This window comes from Oncorhynchus tshawytscha, linkage group LG30 (assembly GCF_018296145.1).
Source record: "Oncorhynchus tshawytscha isolate Ot180627B linkage group LG30, Otsh_v2.0, whole genome shotgun sequence".
NCBI lineage: Eukaryota > Metazoa > Chordata > Actinopteri > Salmoniformes > Salmonidae > Oncorhynchus > Oncorhynchus tshawytscha.
The window spans coordinates 3,930,348-3,942,427 of NC_056458.1; the positions used below are offsets into that span (position 1 = coordinate 3,930,348).

Here is a 12,080-nt window from a genome sequence, read left to right on the forward strand (position 1 = left end):
AGAGATAGAACAACCTTGCCTAATTCCTCTCTTTAACTCAAATCTAGGTGAGGTGCCATATTTCAATTTGATAGAGCTGTTACCATTTGCATAGAGAGTCTTAATAGCATTACAGAAAAGATCCCCAAAGCCAAGTCTCTCAAGGGAGTGGAAGAGGAACTGATGCTCTACTGTGTCAAATGCTTTATAAAAATCTAAAAATAATATGAAGCTATCCTCAGTTATTAGGTCTGAGTAGTCAAGTATGTCTAATACTAGTCTGACATTGTAAGAAATATGTCTGTTCCTCATGAAGCCAGACTGTGTTTCATCAATGATTGCATCCAGGACTTCTTTAATTATTTTTGCAAGTAGTAAGGCTAATATCTTATAGTCATTTTTAAGAAGACAAATTGGACACCAGTTATCAATGAGCAGCACTTCTTTTTTAGGCTTAGGTATCAGTGTTATTAACCCCTGACTCACTTGTAGGAGGGCGAACATTGTTTTTAATACTCTCTAAAAAATACTTCAAATAGGAAGGGAGCTACTTGTTCAGAAAATAATTTGTAAAATTCTGATGTAATTCCATCAACACCTGGTGATTAATTGTTCCTTAGATGTTTGATAGACTCTATAATCTCTTCAAGTTCTATGGGTTCATCACACTGTTTATATTCTATATCACTGATAGAGTGAACATTATTCAGTGAGTCAAAAAAACATATCTGTGGATTCCTGACAGTATGTAGAGCTTTACAATTTTCTATAAAAACTTTACAGTATTTCGTGATTAATTTTTGGTCATCTGTAATAACACCATCAATCTTTAACTTATGGATAGTGTTATTTTAAGAGTGAATTTTTTAAAGTCTAAAGAACAGGATGAATTATGTCCTCCCTCCTCAATCAATTTTTTCCTAGATCTAATAAAGGCTCCTTCTGCTTTTAATCTATATATATTTTATCCAGTTTATTTTGTAACTCAATTAGTTCCATCTTCTCCTCCCCGAGAGGCCGGCTGGAGACCTCTGAGAAAGGGAAGTTATCTTAATGATCACCTTTTCCTCCTCAGCTCTTCTGGGCTTAGCAAGATTACTACCATATTTTCTAAGGTATTTGGACACCTCAAATTTAAAGAGCTCCCAGTTCTTGCAATAAGATTTTTCTTCACAAGCCCTTTCCCAAAAGTGTGAAAGCAGATCTTTAACCTCAAACTTAACTATATCATTATTTAATAATGAGCTATTTAGCTTCCAGTAGGATGCTCTACCAAGGTTAGTATCAGGGGTAAATATTTTTATATAAATGTAAATGGCCCTATGGTCTGTGAGGGGAGCAGTACAAATATTTGTAGTAACAAACTCACTATCAATACATTTTGATATAAGCCAAAAATCTATTCTGGATTGTCTGGAACCTGTTTTGTTACTCAAAGTGAATGATCTGTCAGCCAGAACCCTCTCTCTCCATATATCAGTAAGATCAAACTTTTTCCATAAAAAGTATTAAACACAAATTCTGATTGATTGGCCTACTATATCTATAGTAATGTTAAAGTCCCCTCCTATCAATAATAATGAATTTGGAAATTTAGATAACCAATGAAGTATATGTTTATAGATTCAAGCAACTCATCATTCTCATGTTTGGTGTTGTACCCATAGAAGTTTACAGTAATGAGCATAATGTCATTGTAAATGATCACAAGACAAATAACATGACCAAAGGGAATTTGGTTAGCATGTTATTCCGAGTGTAGAATATTACCACCAAAGGTATTTTTCATTGTAGTGACACCAGCGGAGTGTTCAGATCCACTGGAAAGCCAAATATCGTTGCCCCACTGTGACCTGAGGCCGAAATTGAGTGAGACTCTTGAAAAAAAAAAAGCTGTTCTAAATTATTTAGCAAATAAAAATAAGGCCTTGCGCTTCACATTGTTTCGTAACCCCCTAGCATTAAGAGAAACTATAGACAAAGACAAAACAACAAAGGTTATATAAAAGTATTAACTGTAGTAGGATGAGTCAAAAACGTAGGAGCAGTGAACATAAATTACAAGGAACCGAGATCTGCACCATTTAAGTCAATTTAAGGTGAAAATAGCTTATTCCATAAACTTTGAGGTAGACGTGATCCGGCTTTGAAATTCAACTCAACTAAAAATTATGTTCAAGACCAAACCAAGGGTTATTGTAGTAAAAGAGACTAAAAAGTGTAATCAGGAACTATTCTGGAACTATTCTGAAAAATAAAATACAAAATAATAATTTAAATAAAAGGGTATCTACTATTTTAAGTGCATATGAAAACTGATCATAAAAAATATTTGACATATACATGTTCCTAAGACCTATTTCACTTGGAAATAAGTTATAATAACTAAATAGAACAATAACCGTGTAAAGTCAGAGCAGACCTGTATGCCCTTTAAAACAGTATCTTAGATACTGTATACATAAAAAATAAATGCAGCTTTCAGTCTTCTTCGTAAATTTGTAAACAAAATAGGTATTCTGGTCATACAAGAACAAACGAATAAATTGAAGTACCTGAGTATTCCGAAAAATTGTCACTTGATGCTTGTTGGGTAAAGTTAAACAATATAAGGAAAATGAGAATACCATGGCTGAAACCATCAATCTGTTCCTTCTGGTGAGATTTTAGGGAAAAATATGGATTTCTTAAACGTTGATGAAGCCTCGTCCTCCGACGAAGTAAGCAGCCTTTCCCTCATTTCAAGGTAATCTACTCATCAAACCAAATCAAATTTATTTATATAGCCCTTCGTACATCAGCTGATATCTCAAAGTGCTGTACAGAAACCCAGCCTAAAACCCCAAACAGCAAGCAATGCAGGTGTTGAAGCACGTTGGCTAGGAAAAACTCCCTAGAAAGGCAAAAACCTAGGGAGGAAACAGGCTACAATGGGTGGCCAGTCCTCTTCTGGCTGTGCCTGGTGGAGATTATAACAGAACATGGCCAAGATGTTCAAATGTTCATAAATGACCAGCATGGTCAAATAATAGGTCTGGGACAGGTAGCACATCCGGTGAACAGGTCAGGATTCCATAGCCGCAGGCAGTACAGTTGAAACTGGAGCAGCATGCACTCATACACTGATTCACAGACCTTCCAGGTTTCTTCCGGATTATATGGACCAACATCACATGCGCACTAGCACTCAGTGCGTACAGGGAGCAGCGTGAGCAACGGTGACGTCATCCAAAACATGGCAGACATTGAAAATGAAAAAAAAAAAGTTCATATCTTCGTGAGTGCTGGAAAAAAACTCGGCCTCTGCGACAATAATTTTTATTATTCAATGGATGTTTTGTGCGCAAATGTGATGACTAAAGTGTCTTATTAGTCATTTTCTAATTTGACTTCTCTCTGTGGCCGTCTATGGAAATGGCCTTTTTCTGGGCCGGGAATCAGTTAAACTGCAGTACCGAATCAAAACTGTAGGAGCAGGAGGAACTGAACTTCTAGATCCGAACCCTGGCCCCTTGGTCTGGTCCATATAGATAGAGACAAAGATGAGTCCTCTATATCTGTGCCATTATAGAGTCTGACAACATGGGCAGCGCCATTGAGGCGATCTCTATTTTGAAATAGTGAATTGACCCATCGCTAAGCCCCGCTCGAGAATGTTTAGCAACCAATCGCAGGGCTCCAATGGATAGCAACTGTTGTCGGTGTTTTACACCTCGGACAAGCTCACGTTTAAATTGCATGAAACCAAGTGAAGGCTATGGCAATGTTTAAAAGGCTAAATAATTGAACAGTGTAGCAGTAGTTCTTGTTACTGTGATTCCTGAAATGCAGTGCCTGTTGAAGTTTTCTTCAAATCTGAAATTAAAACTTTTGTTACATTGTTTGCTAGGTCAGCTGGTTAACAAGCTCTGTGTCATTGAACACCAAACATTGCTAACGCTAGCTAGCCACTTACTATAACTTGTTTTCTCAATGCATGTTAGTTAGCAATTTTATGAATACAACTCCCATCTTCTTTCGACATCAGGATTTGAGAGCGCTAGTTAGCTCCAAAAGTGGTTTTAGCTTTGACTGCATGCTGACAGTGAATTCAGAGCCATTCAGTGGCTAGCTATACTACAAACATAATTTTACCAGGTTCCTGTGAAGCAATTGTATTGACAGTCCAGCACAACATACCCAAGAGTTTCCTGATTGGGAAGGGGTAGTTTGTGTGTAATTATTTTTAATTGTGTATTAGAAACACAGTTTGAGATCATTGTAAGGGGATTTCGCCAGTGGTTGAATTGGGGTTCCCGGGAAAATGTTATCCGAGGTTGCAAGAGTAACCAAGGGTGATGGGGCTTAGCGAAGAGTACATTTTCTTCTTCACGATTGGCTGTTCCCTCCTAAATGACCCAAATGGACATGACTTCAACAGGAGGGTTCAGCCAATGAAGTTGGAAGTCCCACCCATTTGACAACATTAAAAAGCCCTCAATGGCGCTGCCCATGCTAATGGCCTTTTGGCTACTAGAAGACTCTTATTCTCCATGATCTGGTCTTCTTACTGTAGTACATTGGGCTTGTTTTGAGTGGTAAGGCTGAAGCAACCGACTGCAGACGAAAGTTGAGGAGTGAAGTCGGGGGAGGTGCATCTACAACAACCGAAAGTCAGACCGTAACCACATTTCCCTCCACAGTTTTTATGCGAGTAAAGTCACACCGTATTTAAAAAATCACGACAGCTGTGATGGAAATGGGTAGTGTCAGTACAATTTTATATTTGCAGACAGATAATTTGTTCGTTTGACATGGTGGGATCTTTTTGTCAGTAAAATGAATTAGGCTATGTGAGAAATGGTGGTGGAGATGCCTTTATGCGCAAATATTGATATGAAGACCATAATATCGAAGTAAACTTTGTGAATTGCGATTGTATGGTGTGTGGTCCTCCCACTACGACTCGGTAAAGCATGCAGTTTATTAGGCTACAGATGAAATAAGTTATGATGACCTTCACAGGGTGGTGAAAGTGCACAGTGATTTTGATGCCTTTTTCCAATAGATATTGAGGGTCTTATTCTGGGGATGATGATCGATGCTTGACTGCCGTTTGACCCAGTCATTTTGACGTCATGAAAAATATGTCTCGTATTGGTTGTGATCTGGTTTTTGGTTGAAATTGATTAAACTGCTGACCAGTTATCTGAATGTTACTCAATAGACACCCATTTATATAAACATGTGCATACTCTTTGTGGGCTCTACCCAATTTTAATAATTGTAATGGTTCTAATGTTCTTTTTCAGCAGAGTTTGTATGCATGGTTCAGTTTAGCACAGTTGGCAAACAGTTGGCCAGGGCCAACGTTATGGGCGAGCCTTAGTGGGCCTGGCCCACCCTACCATACCCCCTTGCCCATCCAGATAAAATATACAAATATTGATCATTTATTTGACCGAGACGCACACCGACAGAAAGACGCATCAATATCAGATAAAACATCCGATCGAGCGAAACAGTGCCCCTCTATCTCAGTATGTGTAGACCATGTATCTGATGCAGTCTGGACAAAAATAGTATGGCTACTGCCCTATGTACAGACATGGAATCACTGGTCACTTTAATAATGTTTACATACTGTTTTACTCATTTCATATGTATATACTGTATTCTTGTCAATGCCATCCTATTCAGCTATTGCTGTGTGTGTGTGTGTGTGTGTGTGTGTATATATATATATATTATTGTATTCTACAGATATACTAAATATTCTATCCACATACTGTCCATAATGTCTATATATCCCATGACACACATACATACAGTGCCTTAGGAAAGTATTCAGAACCCTTGACTTTTTACACATTTTGTTACAGCCTCATCAATCTACATGCAATACCCCATAATACCCCATAATGACACTGAAAAAACAGGTATTTAGAAAGTCTGTCATTTGGAAAGGAACACCTGCTTATATAAGGTCCCACACTTGACAGTGCATGTCACCTAATAGTCCCCAGTTTACAGTTTACAATTGGCTCATTCATCCCCAGGTCGTTGCTGTAAATGAGAACGTGTTCTCTGTCAACTTACCTGGTAAAATAACAGAAAGAAAAAAATGTCAGAGCAAAAACCAAGCCATGAGGTCGAAAGATTTATGTGTAGAGCACAGAGACAGGATTGTGTCGAGGCACAGATCTGGGGAAGGGTAGCTATATACATATTTCTGCAGCATTGGAGGTCCCCAAGAACAGTGGCCTCCATCATTCTTAAATGGAAGAAGTTTGGAACCACCAAGACTCTTCCTAGAGCTGGCCACCCGGCCAAACTGAGCATTCGGGGGAGAAGGGCCTTGGTCAGAGAGGTTACCAAGAACTCGATGGTCACTCTGACAGAGTTCCTCTAAGGAGATGGGAGAACCTTCCAGCAGGACAGCCATCTCTGCAGCACTCCACCAATCAGGCCTTTATGGTAGAGTGGCAAGACCGAAGCCATTCCTGAGTAAATGACAGCCCGCTTGGAGTTTGCTCAAATCAAATGTTATTAGTCACAAGCACTGAATACAACAGGTTTACAGTAAGTAAATGCGTACTTACAAGCCCCAACAATGCAGTCTAAATATGAATTATAAAAGGAAATAAAATAACAAGTAGTTAAAGAGCAGCAGTAAAATAACAACAGTGAGAATCCACTTCCGGAACCCCTCGTTGGAGCCCTATTCACCATCAACAGCAAGCAACACTCATTCAAAAGAATGCATTGAATCAAAGATATTTACAACTAACCCAAGATGGTTAATTTGTGTCGTTTACAGTGGGAGCAAATGAAACATAGTGGGCAGAACATGCAAGTAGGTGGTTAAATCAAGAGCTAGCGAGATCCTATTGGCTCATTGTAGCTTGTATTTGCATATTTCCGTTAGGGAACGTCTCCTCTGTGAGGTCTGTGTGTGCACAAACTCAATTTGACCTTGCACTCCTTCTAAACATTTTTTTTTTACACTTTTGCAAAGTGTCAAGTCTATAAGACTTAGTGCAGTGTGTTTGTAACAGATTGTAGTTTTGGGAATAGAAAAATGTATTGAGATCAGATGTTTCATTGTTGACAAAATCTCCCACTACCTACGACTGAACCTCCTGTCACTATCATATTTGGTGGTAAGAAAACGTTATTCTTCTGCAGTGGGCTTTAATGGTGGTGGGCATCCAATATGGTGCATTATCGTCCCCAACTGGACAATAGTATAAATCCGTTACACTTTGTGATACAAAATGGAAGGAAAGAAATGTATAGAAAAAATATAAACACCCTTCCAACTAACCTTACAGTCATTGAAAAACCCACTACCCCATCCCACTACTTTGACCTTATCTGCTCCTGCACCACGCCAAAGGCCTGGGTGGACGGACACCACCTCTCAACACACTCTGTAACTCTTCTGAAGTCAAATCTCGTACACCCAAGTACAGGTTGGCCTATCCCTCTGTGCTGGCACAGATCTACTACTCACAGGGACCCTCTCAGGATCTCACCCTTGAGCCATCTTCCTCTACTTTCTTGACTGCCTCAGCATAAAACACCTTCTTCACTTCTGATCATGGACATTTCAACCTGCCTCTCTCCTACCAGACACTTCCGATCCCTAGCAACATGGTTACCCCTTCAGATGACACACAACTTTTCCCACAGAAACTATGCAATCCTCTGTCCAATGCCCTCATTTTGGAATCTCTTCCCACATTTTGGAATCTCTCTTCTACACACAATTGTGACACTTGAAACACTGCAGTGGGATTTGGCACAAAAGCTCCAACCGCATAACTTATATATCCTAACATGACTTTGTTAGGTAAAGAATCAAAACTCAAAAGGACAGACTGACACCTCCGTTTCACCACGCTCCCCACCGAGTCTGTGTCGCACCAAATGATGGGCATTACAAATACCAGGAATCTTCAACTTCAGTTGCTCCACCTTCACACTTAACACTACCCCAGAAATCACTCCTTTCAATGACCTTTAGTCAAGTTGCTTGGCACAGAGCGAACCATCTCCCTTATTTGACACACCATCTCTCAAATTCAGATTCAACCGCTGCTTTCCTCATTCTCTTCTACCTCTTCTTCCTCTTTTTCCTCCTCCGAAATCAACCTTTCCGTGTCCCTGTTCCAATATTCCTCTTCTCCGGGCTTTGCTAGCAGTGACATACCGATGTAACTCCATCTTCAGCTCTGTGCTGAGAAAACATTCTAAACAGATGCATCAGCTTTATAGCCCCTGTGACGTTTCTGGGTTTCCCCTTCTGTATTTGATTGAATCTTCTTTGTTGGGGTTTTGCAGCGGACTACGTCCAAAAGGTTGTATTGCCGCCACCTACTGTGCAGCAAAAAAATAAAGAAAAAATAAAATAAAATATTAAGAAAGAAAAGAAAAAAAACTCATTAACTACCCCAAAATCACTCATCAAAATGCTCCCTCCGTCTGTTGAAATTAATTATTCAGGAGCCTGGGAGGGCCATCACATTTTCCGTCGCCAATAACCCTTGCAGATTTGAATTCCTGAAGCCCGAGATATTTTTCCTCCGCATCCACAAAGATTTTTGCTTCGTCTTCCTTTTTATTTGACCCGTGCAGTTTATCATAGTTGCAATGAATGCCACAAATCCACTTTCTTCACATGTAGCATATCCGGTGCTCTTGATTGACGGATATTCACTGTGGGCTCTGGTACATCCACGACCATATCTTCAACACTAGTGTCACTAGCTCCCACAATTATTTTGATTGCCTACACATAGCAAATCTGATGGACCACCCTAACTTTTGCCACCTCAACCTCCTACTTTCTTTAGCCTGTCACATGCTTCCCAGTCTAAACAGTTTGCGCATATATTATGCCAATATTTTTTTAAGTTATTGTCCAAATATTTGTGTATTCCCTGCACACACACTTTTTTCTTGACACAAGTTAAAGCTCGGTTTCCAAAGTCTACGCCCCTTCGGTCGGTGATTGGTCAACAGTACTACTCCCTGTAGGAATGAACTATAGAAGGGGATTCTTCAGTGAAGTGTTTGTTGTCATTCAACAAGAGACTACTAGTTTTCATGCAGATTTTTTCACTTGACAAAAACTGCTCCAAACATCTTTGTTAGATTGAAAAATTCCTTGATTAATTGGCAAAAACATACATTTATTACAGATTTCTTGATTTATCTTAGATAAATTCAGATTATTTTGAGGAAGTGTTATGGCTATGTTGTTGCTACAGTAGCTCAAACAACAGTAATGTTGCTGTTTTTTTTCTCATTTTTCAAGTGAAGGTCTTTAGGGAGTTTGCGAGCACAGATATTCGCTTCACTTAGCCAAGTTCTGCTAGAAGTAAACCAACCCTATGTATGAAAATGCCTTTACAGGGCATTCCATGAACTCTGAGTCATGATCCCCACCACAATTGCATCACGGCCATGGGGGTTAGGCCCCCCAGATAGCATATAAACACGTCATAAGCCATGATAAAACATTTATTTATTGGAAATTTGCTTTAAAACTGCAAAATGTTCACAATGTGTAAAATAGAACTAGATTAACTATAAAACTGTGGGGGGGGGCTTGCTCAGACCTGCAAAACTGTGCCCATGCCAGTGTGACGGGCACTAACCACACCGGGGATTCTTGTCGCAAGGGTATCCAACAACACCCCAGAGATGACTCCTTTAACAGGTGCTCTACTCCGGAGTTCGAAGCACTACACAACTCTTGTGATGCCCACACACGGGTTCAATCAACATTGTTTCCATGTCATTTCAATGAAATGGTGTTGAACCAATGTGGAATAGATGTTGAATTGATGTCTGTGCCCAGTGGTCACTGCCTTCTTCCTCTGTTCCTCAGACACACTATTAATCAGGACAAGTCCACTCGTGGTCACACTGACTGATCCCACTTTTACCAGCACAAGATTCACCTTCTTCGAAACCCCCAAACTGATATCCCAGATAAACATTGTTATCCAAAGATCGCATCCAAACAAGAAACAACTTGTCTGACACACATTCATCATCCCCTTCAGTTTTCAACACTTTCTTCTTTTCATTCCATTCTTTTACACTACTGTTTTCCATTCATCTTCTCCAACTCCACTCGACTCGCTTTTCGTTTCAATGTCGACATCCAATTCCGCCATGATTCCCCAAAAGTGCATTGAATCCAAATGACACAGACTTATTAACTAAGTGCACTGCAATCCATCAGCCATCATCTTATTTCCCAGGTTTACCCATTACAATAAACAAACAAAACAGTCATTATACAAATAAATGTGTTTACACAAGACTGTCAATTGAAATAAGTAGCTAATGTTCAATACAATATATTACTATTAGCAGAGAAACCATTGTCCGTGTATAAATATTATGGGAAAGATGCCTTTTACATAGCTACACTAGTTATGAACTACATGCCATGCTATCAGTAAGAAAAGTAGGCCTATGCCTTGGGTCTCTCAACTATGGTGAGCAAAGAAACAAACGGACAGACAGGGCAGCGCTGGGCAGCGCTGCCTACATAGTCAAACTCCCTTGAACGCGCCACATAACTACACTCGCCACGCCTCATTTTTACTCTGACGGAAATGACATGGTCGTCGAGGTCACTGATCCAAGGTGGATTGGAATTTGACATTCATTTACTATTTCGTTACGATAACAGCATATATATTTTAATGATTTTGAACACCATTTTGAAAACATCTCTGGGCAGTTTGTTTGCGAGGAGATGTCTGGTGAAGTTCTAAACGCACAGGTAAGAATCTGAGAGGACGGTGCACGAGGAGTTTAGTTTTTGGGACAGCCTTCATTGAACATCGATTGGTGGAAAATTACATAACACGCGCTGCTATTGGCTAAACAAGTGAATGGGTATTTGTTATTGGCTCCTCGGGGAGGAAACGTTCAATAAATAATCTAGCATGCGATTACGTACTGCCGAAAGATATCAGTTATAAAAACATGTATTCCTCTGAAGTGGTTAGTTGTTCAATTAATCACTCCAGATATATATCGCACATAGATTTGTTTCTGTGTAGCTAGCCAGTTAATAGCCATATAAAAGACACCGCCCATGGGCGTCCTGGGTGGTTAATATGCAGCGTCCGACAAATAACTGCCGAAATGTTTTTGGGGAGGGGTACTTGTTTACGAAAATCTAGTTTTTTAAAGAATCCGTGATCCTATAATTGTATAATTTGTGGATACCTGTATAGAAACAGTCTGACCCGCATTTTTCTCCAAAACGGCACCAAAAACTCTGATGTGGTAGAATACGCGTTTTTCGCTCCGTCTAGCACAGCAGCTAATTTGGAGAAGGATGCTATTCGGGGGCGTTCCTGTATGTGGACGTTGCCGCATTTGCAGGAACCCTCCCTTTATACCTTTTATATATTGGTAAATGTTAAATTAGCGGGAGGCGGGGACGCTCCAATATACGTTCATGCTTAAATAATGTTTGACTACAACGGTAGTAGGCTGGACACATTACATTTTTAACAACGCTTTTTTTCTGATAAAAACTAGTTAAATGCATCCGCCATGGAGCTCAGTTTCATAATATTGCCATATGTCACAGCTACTTGCCATAGTTGAAGTAATCTTGAAAAAAGCAGATGTTATTTTAGGGCGTTAACCCTGTAGATTTACCTCGGGTAATTTATTATTAACACGGTTACGGCTACTTGGTGAGCAAGCTCACTGTTCTCCTGGGTATACGTTGTGGTAACCCACAGTGCTAGCGATGGCTGGCGCATAGCCCTCAACCATCAAACATTTTCTGGTCAAGGTTAACCACTTTTTTAAAGAAAAAGTTGTAAAACCTAAACAAAACGCATGTCCCTATCCTCTTCTTAAAGATGTGGCCGATTTTAAACAGACAGAGTACTTAAAAAAATAAAATTAAAATAAAAACTTTTTGGGTGATTTGTTTCTAAATGGCTGCTGAGTAATTTTATATGCGTCAATCTGTTCATTCTTAGGAATCTAGAGGTCGAGCTCATTGATTTGTAAGATCTGACGCAATTAACTCAGATTATGAGTCTAGCAAGTGTCGCATGACTATTTTGACA

General features: G+C 39.6%; 1 protein-coding gene across 1 annotated transcript in view; it reads left to right on the forward strand.

Annotated features, from left to right (window-relative positions):
• The first annotated feature begins 10,579 nt into the window (after positions 1-10,579).
• The window catches only part of hmbsa (hydroxymethylbilane synthase a), a 55,447-nt gene continuing 53,946 nt past the window's right edge, over positions 10,580-12,080 (forward strand). Inside the window, exon 1 of the mRNA XM_024394822.2 lies at positions 10,580-10,765. Within this exon, the coding sequence (XP_024250590.1) occupies positions 10,739-10,765 (27 nt within the window). The 5' untranslated portion in view covers positions 10,580-10,738. The remainder of the gene's footprint in view (positions 10,766-12,080) is intronic.